The sequence below is a fragment of the Euprymna scolopes genome, chromosome 1 (genome assembly GCF_053919585.1).
Source record: "Euprymna scolopes isolate OS-2025 chromosome 1, ASM5391958v1, whole genome shotgun sequence".
NCBI classification, from domain to species: Eukaryota; Metazoa; Mollusca; class Cephalopoda; order Sepiida; family Sepiolidae; genus Euprymna; species Euprymna scolopes.
In genome coordinates, this window is record NC_136482.1 from 94,622,682 (window position 1) to 94,636,348 (window position 13,667).

Sequence of the window (13,667 nt, forward strand, 5' to 3'; positions counted from 1 at the left end):
TCTTTCCATTCTTTCTTCCTCACTTTCGTTTCTACTTCGTTTGGGTGGCATAATTTCGGTTTTAAACGGAATTGTTTAACGATATTAATGATTGTAAATTAATTAAGCGTAAAGGAAATGTATACTAACTGAAATGGACGAACTATAAATAATATTTCTGAATAGTACAATTATAAACAATTATATTGTACCTATTTACTATGCCTCCCCACGGGACAGCGTTAGACACCAGGGTCGTTTTTTAACGTGGAGAAAAGGTACAAAAATAAAAATTGTCTCAGTCGTGAAGGATTTCTCCTCCACCGAAAGAGAACAAGAAAATGAAGTGCAGCATCTGAAGAACAGATACTACACTTTGATCTTGACCAAAAGGAATGAATAAAAGCGACCTACGTGTGACTCATTACTTCCGGGTGTAAACGTCACAGTCTAAAAGTAATAATTAAAAAGAAAAGTAAATGTAAAATAAATGTAATACCAACTTAGGTTAACTAAGTAAACAGTACAATTAAAACAAATAATTACTAAGATCTAGGTAATTGTTAGTCTCATTGTTATGGGTTTAAAGAAAAAAATGTGTAAAAAAAGTTCTGCTTTTGTGAGTACGTGTATTTCTTTTAAATTACATAACCTTTTTATTTTATTATTTATATCTCTTTTAAATTTATATATTTTGTTAGTAAACTGGAAGAAATTCAGTTGAATAAAACCTTGTTCGTGTTCTTTACGTTAAACTCATATTTTTATAAAAGGTTCATCCGGTTTAAAGAAGTTTAAATAAGACTGGAAATAATTAATTCAATATATAAATAGAAAAATGAAATAAATATAAGCTTTAAGTCTTAAGATAGTAATAATCAAAATGTAATAAATTATTTGTAGTTCAAATCTATGATAAACAGGCTTTCGAAATAGGCTCGACCAGAAAGATTAAATTGGAACGAAATTATAATCTCCGTGCCATTTTCAAAACAACCCCACAAAAGTAACGATATCCTGCAGTTGGTTAAATGACAATGGTTGTAAGAAAAATGTAAAAGAAAATGCGCTTATCTGTTTATTTTGACCTGTTTTATTTAATTAAAAAAAAAATTGGCTATAACTGGAAGAGAGCGTTATGTTTTGGGGGTTGTTTAAAAAATAGAATGGAAATAAAGTTAGTTCCGTTTTAATTGTGTTTAATTGCGGCAAGCGCTAACAAAATCGAAAAATCACTGTTTACATTCGAAATGTTAACTTTTATAGGTTTACAGGTTTGCTGACAAGGCTGGGGGTGTTTAATACAATTATTTTACTAAATTGATTTTTTTCATTTAAAAATAAAATTATTTATTTTTTAATAAAGTTTTATTTTAAAATATTTGTTTTTGTTTATTTATATAAAATTACGATAGTTGAATTGTATTCTTTCAATTATATTGGCAAGTAAAATATAAAAGATTAAAACGGAACGAAATTAAAATTTCCATTACATTTTCAATACAATCCCAAAACATAAAGCTTTGCTCGCCAATGAATTGTTTTGATAATATACGTAAAGTGAAATAAATCGAATATAAAATTAAATGAAAATATATTAAATAATTAAATGTAAAATAGATTTTGTAAATAGTACAGTTGAAATGATTAGAATATTTCCAATATGTAATAAGGTCGAGGTAATTAGTTAAAGAGATTTAATATAATGTGATATGCAAATGAGCATAAGTCATTCGATATGGGGGTGGTTTGTAGACTAGTATATAAAGAAATTAGGCATAGATTCTTATGTCTCCTATAACAGAAACATCCTAAAATGGGTTCTAATGTTTCTCTACCAGGAGAGATCTACCCTCTTACCTCCTTTATATTTCGTTGATGATGGAGAGCTGTACACACAGACAGAAACACACGAACCCTATTACTTTATAAATATATATATATATATATATATATATATATATATATATATATATATATATATTCTTACGATTATAAGAAAATATATACTATTGAGGCATATAGTCTATAAATAATATTTTGAATTGTAACAAATACTAAGCTCAATAAAAGTGAATTTTCACTTTCAGAGCATATATTATCATTAGTTATTTAAATAATTAAAATTTAAATTTAATTCACACTTATAGTTCTTTTTATGTCGTACGTCTTACACGTGTTTGTTGAACAAGGAGCCCCGTTGCAGCCAGATGGCTGCATATTGTGAAAGAAAAGTGAGTACAGTGTATTTACACAACCAATATTTACGAAACTAAAGTAAGCAATTACTGATTTTTTTCGTCGGTTCTCCTGTGGGAGATGTCTCCTTGAACCACTTTAACAAAAAAATATATTGTATTTTCAACCAATATTAAAAAAAAAAATATGAGATACATGGGTAAAAGTATTTTATTTAATGACCGGTGGACTAAACTGACCACCCTGGTCGAATCAAAGAAAGTCCAATTTTTTTTTTCTTTTTGTAATCAGATGGAGAAAATGAAGTAATTAGTTTTAAAAAGTAAAAAAAAATCAATATTGTATTTTTTCAACCAATATTAACGAAAAAAAAGTATGAGATACATTGGTAAAAGTATTATTTTATTTAATGGCCGGTAGTCTCAACTGACCACCCTGGGCAAATCAGATAAAGTCCACTTTTTTTGTAATCAGACGGGGAAAATGGAAGTATTTATTTTTTAAAAGTAAACAAAAAAAATCTTGTATTTATTCAACCAATATTAACGAAAAAAAAAAAAACAAAAAACAAATGAGATGCATAGGTAAAAGTATTATTTTATTTAATGACCGGTGGTCTAAACTAACTACCTTGGTTAAATCAGAGAAAGTCCCTTTTTTTTTTTTTTTTGATCAGACGGAGAAAATGGAAGTAATTTTTTTAAAAAAGTAAACAAAAAAAAAATCTTGTATTTTTCAACCAATATTAATCAAAACCTTTTTACTTAATTTTTTTTTTTGTTGTTGCAAATCAGAGAAAGTCCTTTTTTTGATTTGTTAATCAGACGGAGAAATGGAAGTATTTTTTTTAATAAAAAAAATATGTGACTGCTGCTGCTACTCCCACCGATTTAATGCCTCTCACCACCACTTTGCATAACGACTGTTGATGCTACTCCCACCAATTTAATTTCTATCACCACTACTATTTTTGTCTCTGCTGTTACTCCCACCGATTTAACTCCTAACACCACTACTGAGAAAGTCCTTTTTTTTTGTTTTATTAATCAGATGGAGAAAATGGAAGTAATTTTTTTTTAAATAAAAAAAATCTTGTATTTTTCAACCAATATTAATCGTTGACTGCTGCTGCTACTCTCACCGATTTAATGTCTCTCACCATCACTTTGCCTAGCGGCAGCTGATGTTACTCCCACCAATTTAACTCCTATCTCCACCACTATTTTTGTCTCTGCTGCTACTCCCACCGATTTAACTCCTAACACCACTACTATTTTGCATTTATTTGCATTTATTTTGTATTTCCATGCATCAAACATGGATATAAATATCACTAAAACATCCGATGGGGCATAAGCTTCATTTTGGTACCTAAATTGCCTGGGTGGGTTGCCTATAGGCTGACTTAAACCGCATTACACACACACACACACACCGACAGACAGACAGTACAGAAATTTATAATAGGATAACGAAAGGCCACTAAACAACTTCTCAAACACAAACGTATGTATGCATACATGCAATCTCTGGTGACAGTGTGTCTTTGGAGCCTGTTTATATCCTGCCTCACACACGAATAAATACATACATTTATTTACTCTATCTATTTATTTTGCATACACGTAAAAACACATGTATGTACATTAAGTGTATATATGAGTGAATAATCAAACAGTATACCAAAATGGATGTGGATACCGACTTAAAAATATCAATGATTATATCTATCTTGTTTGCAGCTCATTTCCGTTTATTTTTAAAATTTAAGATAATTGAATATTCAATTTTATTTATTTTTTAATAAGAGAGGGATAAAGAAGTAGTAAGTAAAAATAAATAATTAACAGTTATTTATGGTTCTTTTCATTTCGAAAGTAATGCACACCAATAATGTGTAAATGTAAGTAATAGCAGATTAAACGGATATTTTATAACACACTGCAGGTTTTGCCACTCAGCGAATTAGAGCCTAAGCCACCTAATATCTGGATGCCCAATTTTATGAGCAGATCATCTTTACACTGACACGTCACAACAAAGTATGCAAATACTTGCAATAGTAGATCTGTGAAGAGATGCAATTTGACAGATCGTCGAACATCTGTGAACATGAACCACCACCGATAACATCAAACAGAGAAATGGCAGTGTTCTATGACAAAGACATACAGGCGGGCTGATACATAAAAGACAAAGTCATCAAGCCAGGCATTGTAATATGGAACAAGTCTGAAAGAACTGCGCTCATTATCGATGTCACAGTCCCAAATGATGTTGGCCTTAATAGAGCTGAATGGGAAAAGATAACAAAATATCAGGACCTAAAATAATGACCTAAAAACGACATGAAAGAAATAAACATTATACCGGTTGTGATAGGAGCAACTGGCCTAATAAAAAAGAATCTTCAGAAATACTTAAAAGCAATCCCTGAAAATCAAGCTGTAACGAAATACAAATAGCAGCCATAAAGGGAACAGTGTCTATTCTTAAAAGAGCCCTCGGATATACATTTAAATCGTAACGAAATCAAGTCTTACCTCCAGGAGGGAACCTTTAGATCTCTTAAAATTAACTGAAGTAAAATTTTAAATAAATAAATAAATAAAAAAACTGATAAAAAATTTAAGACCACTTGAAAAATTTTTAAAAAGAAACCATTTTTTTTTTTAGGATAGATTTTAAACTCCTCCCACTTAAGATTACCAATACTACAACCTAAAAGGTTATGGGGGAAAAAGCTACATTCCAAACATTCAACTCAGAAATTTACATTTTTATAAAATGATGCATTTTACACTTAATCAAAATTATGAAACCATGGGTATAAATTCTACAAAATTGTATGAAAATTGTATGAGAGTGTTCAACAACCAAATTTAATAATGAGTTCTACTTTCACTGGTTTTGCTGACTTCAAAAATTCTTTGGGGTATGCTTGAAATAAGCGTTTCCATTAAGGTGTGGGAGATGTTGCTCCAGCTTCTGAAGATGGCTTCATGAAGTTCATTTTTATTGTTGAATATTGTTTGCTATTTCGATAAACATCTCTTGTCATCCATCTCCAAACATTTTCAATTGGGTTCAAGTCTGGTGAACATGCAGGATGTCCCAACAGAGGGACCCCCATTTTCTTGCGGAAAGGTTAAGATCCATCGTGCAGCATGGATTGCAGCATTACCCTTTTAGAATAACCATCCATTCCCACACAAAGATGGCCCTCCGTCAACAATGATGCTTTTTGTAGCATGCTAACATAACCAGCCGCTGTCTGACGACCCAGCACCACTTGGAGGTCCATCATCCCTCTGTAAGAAAATGCACCCTCATACCATTAGGGATCCTCCACCACTAAGACATGTGGAGAAAATTTCAGGAGGCATGTTATCATTGGAAACCATCAGGACCATCTAGATTGAATTTTTTCTCATAAAAAAAAACAGGACTTTCTTCCACTTCTCAGTGTCCCATGTTTGGTATTCGTGACCAAACCTTGTGACGTAAAAGCAGGCAAGCAATTTGTTTACACTTTTTATTTATCATGCCTTTTTGTCATAAGTGTCGTCTGATGGTTACTGGACTGCAATCAGCATCTGTGACTGCCTTAATTTGACTAGAAGAAAGTCCCCTGTCTTTCACAACATGTCTTATTCTCCTACTCAATGCAGGAGAAATTTTTTTAGGTCTACCAGTGGTTTTTGCTTTCCCATAATTCTCACTGTTTTTTAGAAAGTTGCAAACCACAGTTTTACCTTAGCTGTGATCGCTGTGACAAACCTTGTTTATGGAAATCTAAAATTCGAGCATGCTCGACTTCAGTAAGTTTGCTTGCTTTAGGCATGTTAACACCTTTATGCAGTGATTGATAATCTGTAATTGAACTAAAAAAACAATTTATACTCCTGGCTTTACAATTTTGATCAAGTGTAAAATGCCTCATTTTATAAAAATGTAAATTTCTGAATTAAATGTTTGGTATCTAGCTTCTTTTCCCATAACATTTTAGCTTGTAGTATTGGTAACCTTATGTGGGAGGAGTTTAAAATCTATCCTTAAAAAAAAAAAAAAAGGTTTCTTTTAAAGATTTTTAAGTAGTCTTAAATTTTTGAGCAGGAGTGTATAATACCATTTTACTTCAATGTTGTTCAATTGTAAATTTTTACTGGTATATATTAAAAATAAATGTGTTATTCACAAAAAAAAAAAAGACGAAAGAAAATTTTTTTTTTTTAATAATGTAATGTCAGGCATTTTTCTTTAGTTTAGTCTAGTTAAGAATTAAATTTAGATGTTTATGTCGGTGAATTTTTTTTTTTTTTAAATATTAGTGTAGTACAAATAATAGTAAGAAAGAGTGAGTTCCTCTGAGAAACGTGATAGAAAATAATGATTTTGTTATTTATCGATTTAGTATATCTTTTTTGTGGTAGACACTAACTGAATTGATTATTGAACTTTTCAAATTTTGTGCTAAACACACAATCGCCATAAATTCAAACTTTATGACAACCGCCTAGAACATTGGATGTGTACCTTTTCTCTTTCCATGAGGGATTGACCCCCCCACCCGGATTAATACCACAAAAAAAAACAAAAAAAAAAAACACTAAGTTTTCTTCTGTGAATAAGTTGTTTTTACAATGAAAGTCTCAGAAAACAAAAATGATTTTAATTATTTAATAAAAAATTATATAACATTATTCGGTTTTCGAAATTTGAAAAAAAAAAAATGCAATTTTTATAAAAAAAATAAGATAAAATCACACACTACGAATAGAGTCTTAAAGGCTTACTTTTCAAATTGACGGAAAACCGACATCGGATTCCGCTACCGAAATTCTTTAGAGGTGAACATAAAACATTGTGATGTCCAATGGCCATTTTGTTCCCATTGGTGTGAGTGCACTCGTGCTGTACAGTGGTATTATCTTTGTTGACAAAAACTGGGCTGCTCCATGATACAGGAACTTTGTAACCCTCCACATCGGTTATAGTGATATTCTCTGGACAAAATAGCACCTTCACTATATCCTCTAGAAAAAAAAAATATATATATAATATGAAATATTTTTACAATGAAAAACCTAGGCTGTGGATTTGAAACCATTAAATTAATTAAAATGGCAGCTAAATATGACTAGACTAATCTTATCTTTCTTTTTTAACCTATTAAGTCCCAGGCTATCTAAATGTCTTACTATTGAGTTGAAACTTTGTGTAATGACTAAAAATGGATTAGAATGCACAAATTGAAAGGAAAAAGTTATTCATTTTATTTAGAAAGCAAAATATCGGCTCTCCTATAAAGAGGTCGCTGGGTACATGCGATATATTTTAGAAATCAAAAAAACTATATATTCAAGATAAAATTTATACATTATAGTAAAAAAAACAAAGCGGTTCACACAAACAGTTACATTACATTTTTTAAGACAAGTTAGTGGATTACTATTACAAGACTCATAAGTTCATACATTATTAAACAAAAAGAATTTTGGTGAATTTCATAAGAACTTTTAAGAGAGTTTCAACAACTCTTGGAGAAAAATTGATGAATATAAATAAATTCTTTCTTCAAAATAATTATGCAGTAAGAAGTACTAATATATATTATCTTATAGATTTAAAAAAAAAAAATTATTTGGTGTTCTATTTATAGGATAGTTGGACCTAATGGGTTGAATATCTACGTATAGTAATAATTAATATAATTTCATTGTAACACTATAATCACCTTTAACTTAAAAATTTTAATGTTAAGGGGCTAAACGAAAATTGTTTTCCACTACCATTGATTTTAAACAAATGTAGAATAAAAAGAAAAATTGTCTTCTTAAAAATTAATTATAATTAGTAATTTATGCTCGCATGGATAACGAAAAGGCAGACTATGGATTTGAGCACTTTTCGATCGTGTAGAGGATTTTGGCGTCTCAAATTGAGTTTTCGATTTGGTACCGTTCTACTACCAAAGCTTCAAAATGGTGTCAAACATTTTTAATACTTATAAAAAGGTATCCCTTGAATTAACCATATTTTCTTGTCTTTAATACGAGACACTTTGAATGGAAATTAAAAACAAAAAAGGGGGATTGTATTTTACACAAGTAGACGTTTCCAAACATCGTGAATATTTATTCTGTGGGAATAAACATGAACCAATATATTTTCTCTCAAAAAGAGAAAATTAATAAAGGCAACTTACAATATCTGTCATATTATGATAACACTAATTTGTTGGTTATCCTGATGCTCCGCACTTCTTTGTTTACCTTGGAAGTGACGTCACACAAATCTTATAATACGGATGGCTGCAATTGTAAAAATAATTTGTTTTATTTTTCTTTCATTTTGAGCTCCTTTTTTCTCCCGTTTGTTTTTGTTTTCTACAATTAATAAACCAGTTTACAAGTAAAAAATAATTTGTTTTACTTGTATACTTTTTTTAACAGGTGCTTATGCAGTTTAATTAACCGTTTTAACATAAGTAACGTGCCGACATTAACCAAGCAGAAGAACTGTTTATTATTTTACACCGCTTCCCACCAAATGTAAATAGGTAATTTTAAAGAATTTTCCAATGGTAGAAAAGAAGCCAACCTCCCCCCCCCCAAAAAAAAAAAATTTACGTTAAATTATTATAGAAAAGTGATCCCCCACTTTTTAAAACTAACATTTCTTCATATCTTGGACACTACTCGTTTGCCGTAATTTTAAACGTTATTTTCATTTTCAGCGACCCCGAAAACCGTTAAGAGTGGTAATTTTAAAGGAATTTTCGAGGGTGGAGTAATTCTTCATATTTACCTTTTTTTTAATTGAATTGTTAGGTGAAATTACAGAATAGTTACAATACACCCTCCCTTTCCCATGTTAAATAATAGGTTTCTAAATAATAGCGTTAAAAAATAGCTCGGGTCGTAAAGTGCAGGACTGCAGGAGTACCTATAAAAGGTAACGCCGGATCGGAAAAAGAGCTCAAAATGAAAATAAAATAAATTCTCCGCTCAAAATAAGAAATGGGACAAAAAAAAAGTTAAACGGGAGAAAAAAAGGAGCTCAAAATGAAAGAAAAATAAAACAAATTATTTTTACAATCCGTATTATAAGATTTGTGTGACGTCACTTCCAAGGTAAACAAAGAAGTGCGGAGTGTCAGGATAACCAATTTGTTTTATGTCAAATTGATGGTTGAATATTTTGATTGTTTTACATAAAATATTAATCCCTATTATAAATATCTGTTGATCCCTAATTGTGCAACGAACGTATATCATAATAGTTCACTGCACCTTATGATAACAAAGATCTTTACAAAATTTCATCCAGATCGGCTCAGTAGTTTCCGAGAAAAAGTGGAACGGACAGACAAACACGCAAACAGACTATGAGAAATATAATATAGATTAATGTTAAAACTGAAGGTTAACTATTGCATAAATTAAGTTCTTTGTAAAATATATATTTTCGCTTGAATAATGTGGTTACACTTCCTAAGCTATGAGATTGTTATTTCATATTCTGCTATTTGTTAATGTACAATATGTAAATATAGAGTTCATTCACTTTTTTTTAATATGAAATAATAAGTATGTTCGTATTATATACAAGGATCTAATTATTTTATTTTATTTTATTTATTTATTTTTTTTTACTCAAGCAAATTTTGTGCAAAGTGAAAACAGTTGGGGATAAAATTCATACATGGAAAGAATATGGAAATTTCTGAGAGCAAAAAAAAAAAAAGGGTTACTTACTAAGAACTTTGATCTTTTGAACGCAAGAAGCGTTGTTATGCGCATTGTCTTTGACAACGTACTCCACCTGATGGTATCCAATTTTCAGTTGAGCCGGACTCTTGTTTAGACCATAATAAGTCAGCTTAGCATAACCGGAATTATCGCTAAAATCCGGCTTCTCATTTCGCCAATAAACCGTAGCAAATCCTTCTGTTCCAATAGATACTTCCATGTCAGCAGGACACCGCAATGATGGGGCTTCAACATCTGAAAATGGATAAGGATTCTTTGATAGTTTTGTACAATATTTTTCCAAAGATTTTTCATTCATTCTTCATCATCATGATATTCAGTTCAACGTCTGTTTTACATGCTGACATGTGTTGGATGGCTTTAAGAAATTGACTTCCAAACTAACCTATAAGGGACCTTCAATAAGCATTCTTGATCCACTTCTGATCTATCTAGCATCCTGAATTCAATCATAGTGTGAAATTTGTGGAAACAGCTCCTAGGCCTTTTGCCATTAATGAGGCATCTGTTAGTCATGTTTAGGCTGCCATTTTGGAAGATCGTTGCCTGACTATTTGCCAAATAGCTCAAGAGATCAAGATTAGTACAGGGTCTGTAGAAATCATCATTCATAACCATTTACATATGCATAAGGTGTCTGTTAGATGGATTCCCAGATTGCTGACACCTTTCCGAAAGTGAGAACGCATCAAGTGCTCCAGTATGTATTTGGAAATGTGCTAAGAAAATTAGCCAAAGTTTTTCAGTGATGCAGCCTTGATTTACAAAGCCACATCGTATTTGAACGACCAACCTGAGGTGTTCTACAAAAACGATCTCTAAAGCTACATTAAACAACAGGAAAAATGCATACCTTTGGGTGGTTCCTATGTAGAGAAAGACTAATAACTCTGCCAAGTTTTGTTATTCTACTGCCATGAGAACTTGGTCAAGGGCATTACTTATCTGTCCAGGTCTGTATTTATCCCTCTTTCTCCAAAGTCCTTTTATTTCACCCCATGTTTTACTTGGGGTTTCCCCTGGAACGGGAACTGCTACCTAAATTGTTCTATATCCATTAATCCAAAAACATCCATTCTTTTAATGTGGCCATACACATCTCTCTATACTGTCCAGATTTAAGTTTCTTCTGAGGTCATCAGATTTAAACCTGTCTTTAAGATTTACACAACACATTCATTGTATCCTTCTCACATTATTTCTCTCCATGCAGCTCATGTCTTCAACACTCGATGGCAGGGTTTCACTTCCATACATCATCACATGCCTTCTAAACTTTAACACATTTTCTTCACAAAAAAAAAAAAAAAAAATGAAAAGTCTATTCAAATGAGATCCATATAAGAAATATCTAGTCACATTGATTTACCCACTTTGTTGGCGTTTCATATCTGAATAAAAAAAATCTATAAATGATTTCAAAATTAAAAAAAAAAAAAATGATGTGACGAAGATTGAAAAGGAGAGAAACTTACCTACACATCTGGACTCATCAGACGTATTCCACTGACCATGATTACCACACATCCTTTTTGATGGGCCAATCAAACGATAGCCTGGTTTGCATTTGTAATGACATAGTTTTCCTGGGTTTAATGTTGTTTCAGTACACAGCGAAGGTAAAATATCTCCACCATTAATTTCTGAGAGAGGCTTGCATTTTGCCTCTGTAAAAAAAAAAAAAAAAAAAATGGAAATATTGTTCAATATCCAGTTTATTGTTTAAAAAGAAACAAACAAAACACAGCTTCATAATAAATAAATAAATACAAGTTTTTCTTTTCTTAGTTCTATTTGCACTAATATAAAGTAATGGGAGGTGTCAGTAGTCAAGTGGTTAATGACATCACCTGCGTGATTCAAGTTGGAATCCAAAATCACTTTTCCTTCGGACCAAGATCAAAGTGTAGTATCTGCTGTTGTGATACTACACATCAATTTTTTTGTTCTCAGTTAGTGGAGGATAAATCTTTCACGACTGAGACATTTTTTAAATTTTTGTTCCTTTCTCCACATTAGAAAACGACCTTGGTGTCTAACTCTGCACTCGTGTCACATAGTCCCTCCCATAAGTCATTCTTGGCAGAATTCTGACTAGAAAACTATCGGGGAAATCAATGCCAACATTAGAATCCTCGGATTCATGTGAAATAATGAATACAAAGTATAGTTCTTTTCTATATCTTTAATAATATTGTAATGGCGGAAACCCTAGAGGAAGACCTCCAGTCTGTAGTTGAATGAGGTCAAAAATGGATGGTAATGTTTAATGCTGCCAAGACTAAGCTCGTTTCGTTTAATAATTACAAGAAACCTAAATCACCAATAGCTATGGCTAAAGATACATTACCTGAAAATACTTCGTTCAAACTCCTCGGTTTAATGTTCACAGGGAACATGAGCTGGAACAGATACATCGAGGGCATTGACGCGACTGCTATGAGGAAAGTAAGCTCTCTCTATCGTGCTAGAAAGTTAATTAAGCCTGAAAGTATCCTGTACCTTTACAAGGCCACCATTCACCCATGTATGGCGTATTGTCACATTTGGGATGGTGCATCTCCTACTAGTCTCTTACTCCTGACAGGGTTCAAAAGAGAGTCGCCAACCTGATAGATCCTGAACTGTTATGTAAGCTTCAACCTTTGTCCCATCAACGAAATGTTGCATCCCTCTGCCTGTTTTACAACTATTTTAATGGTGGATGTTCCGATGAACTACAAGCCCTTGTACTCCCTCAACCTAAATACCCCTGACAAACGTGACAAGCAGCAAAGTCTCACCCCTACACAGTAAAGATCCCCAGATGTAAGAAAGCTTTTTACTCTAATAGTTTCTTCCTCAGAACTGCTAGACTTTGAAATTCCCTTCCGGATCCCTGCTTCCCCAACTGTACTGACATGCAGAAGTTCAAGTATAATGTGAACAGACATCTTGCTGCTCAACTCCCTTCATAGTATTCCTGCAACTTATGTCCCTGATAGTAGTGCCCTACATGAAAGTAGCATTGTGCCTTGTTTGGGATGAAAATTTGATAAAAAAAAACAGTAGACATGTTCAATATAAGGACAGGGAAAGATTGTAAAGAGAAAGTTGACATGATAAGCTGGTTTGTGAATCTTGTTGAAGTCATCATCTCATCTTTTAGTATTCGGTCTTCATCTCTCTTATTAGTGTGATTTGGGATGTTGGCTTCTGATATGTTATTGCAAAATCAGTTGTTTAATACTAAACTCAAATTCCACCTTCCTCTAAAACATTTGATATAAAACTAGCCTGGTCCAAAGAAATACGATTATTTACAGTATTATATAAATTATATAAAATGTAAGTTATAAATCTAAAACCGAACAAATAGTTTTTATGATAGATTAATATGAAGACTTTTATACAGGGTGTCCCAATAAAATGTATACACTCTTTAAATGACCATAAAACCAACATCTTCTATCTATATATATAAAAGTGAAAATGTGTGTATGTATGTATGTATGTATGTATGTATGTATGTATGTTCGCTTTTTGTGTATGTCTGTAAAAGGCTTTTTTCGCTGGATTTTTCGGTCGGCTCATTACTTCTTAAAACTTTTTATATCACATCTAAATGATAATATCTATGAGTTATGAAGGGAGGTCGCCTGTCTATTTAATTTGCCCGACTTTCACATGTTATTTTTCCAGATTTTTAGAGCGTCCCGTGTATCTTTTGCTTTT

General features: G+C 31.9%; 1 protein-coding gene across 1 annotated transcript in view; it reads right to left on the bottom strand.

The window, feature by feature from the left end:
• The window catches only part of LOC145249753 (sushi, von Willebrand factor type A, EGF and pentraxin domain-containing protein 1-like), a 352,081-nt gene that overhangs the window by 167,256 nt on the left and 171,158 nt on the right, over positions 1–13,667 (bottom strand). The window contains exons 7-9 of the mRNA XM_080111697.1: positions 11,429–11,620; positions 9,939–10,187; positions 6,975–7,214 (exon numbers count right to left, since the gene is read on the bottom strand). Of these exons, the coding sequence (XP_079967823.1) occupies positions 6,975–7,214; positions 9,939–10,187; positions 11,429–11,620 (681 nt within the window). The remainder of the gene's footprint in view (positions 1–6,974; positions 7,215–9,938; positions 10,188–11,428; positions 11,621–13,667) is intronic.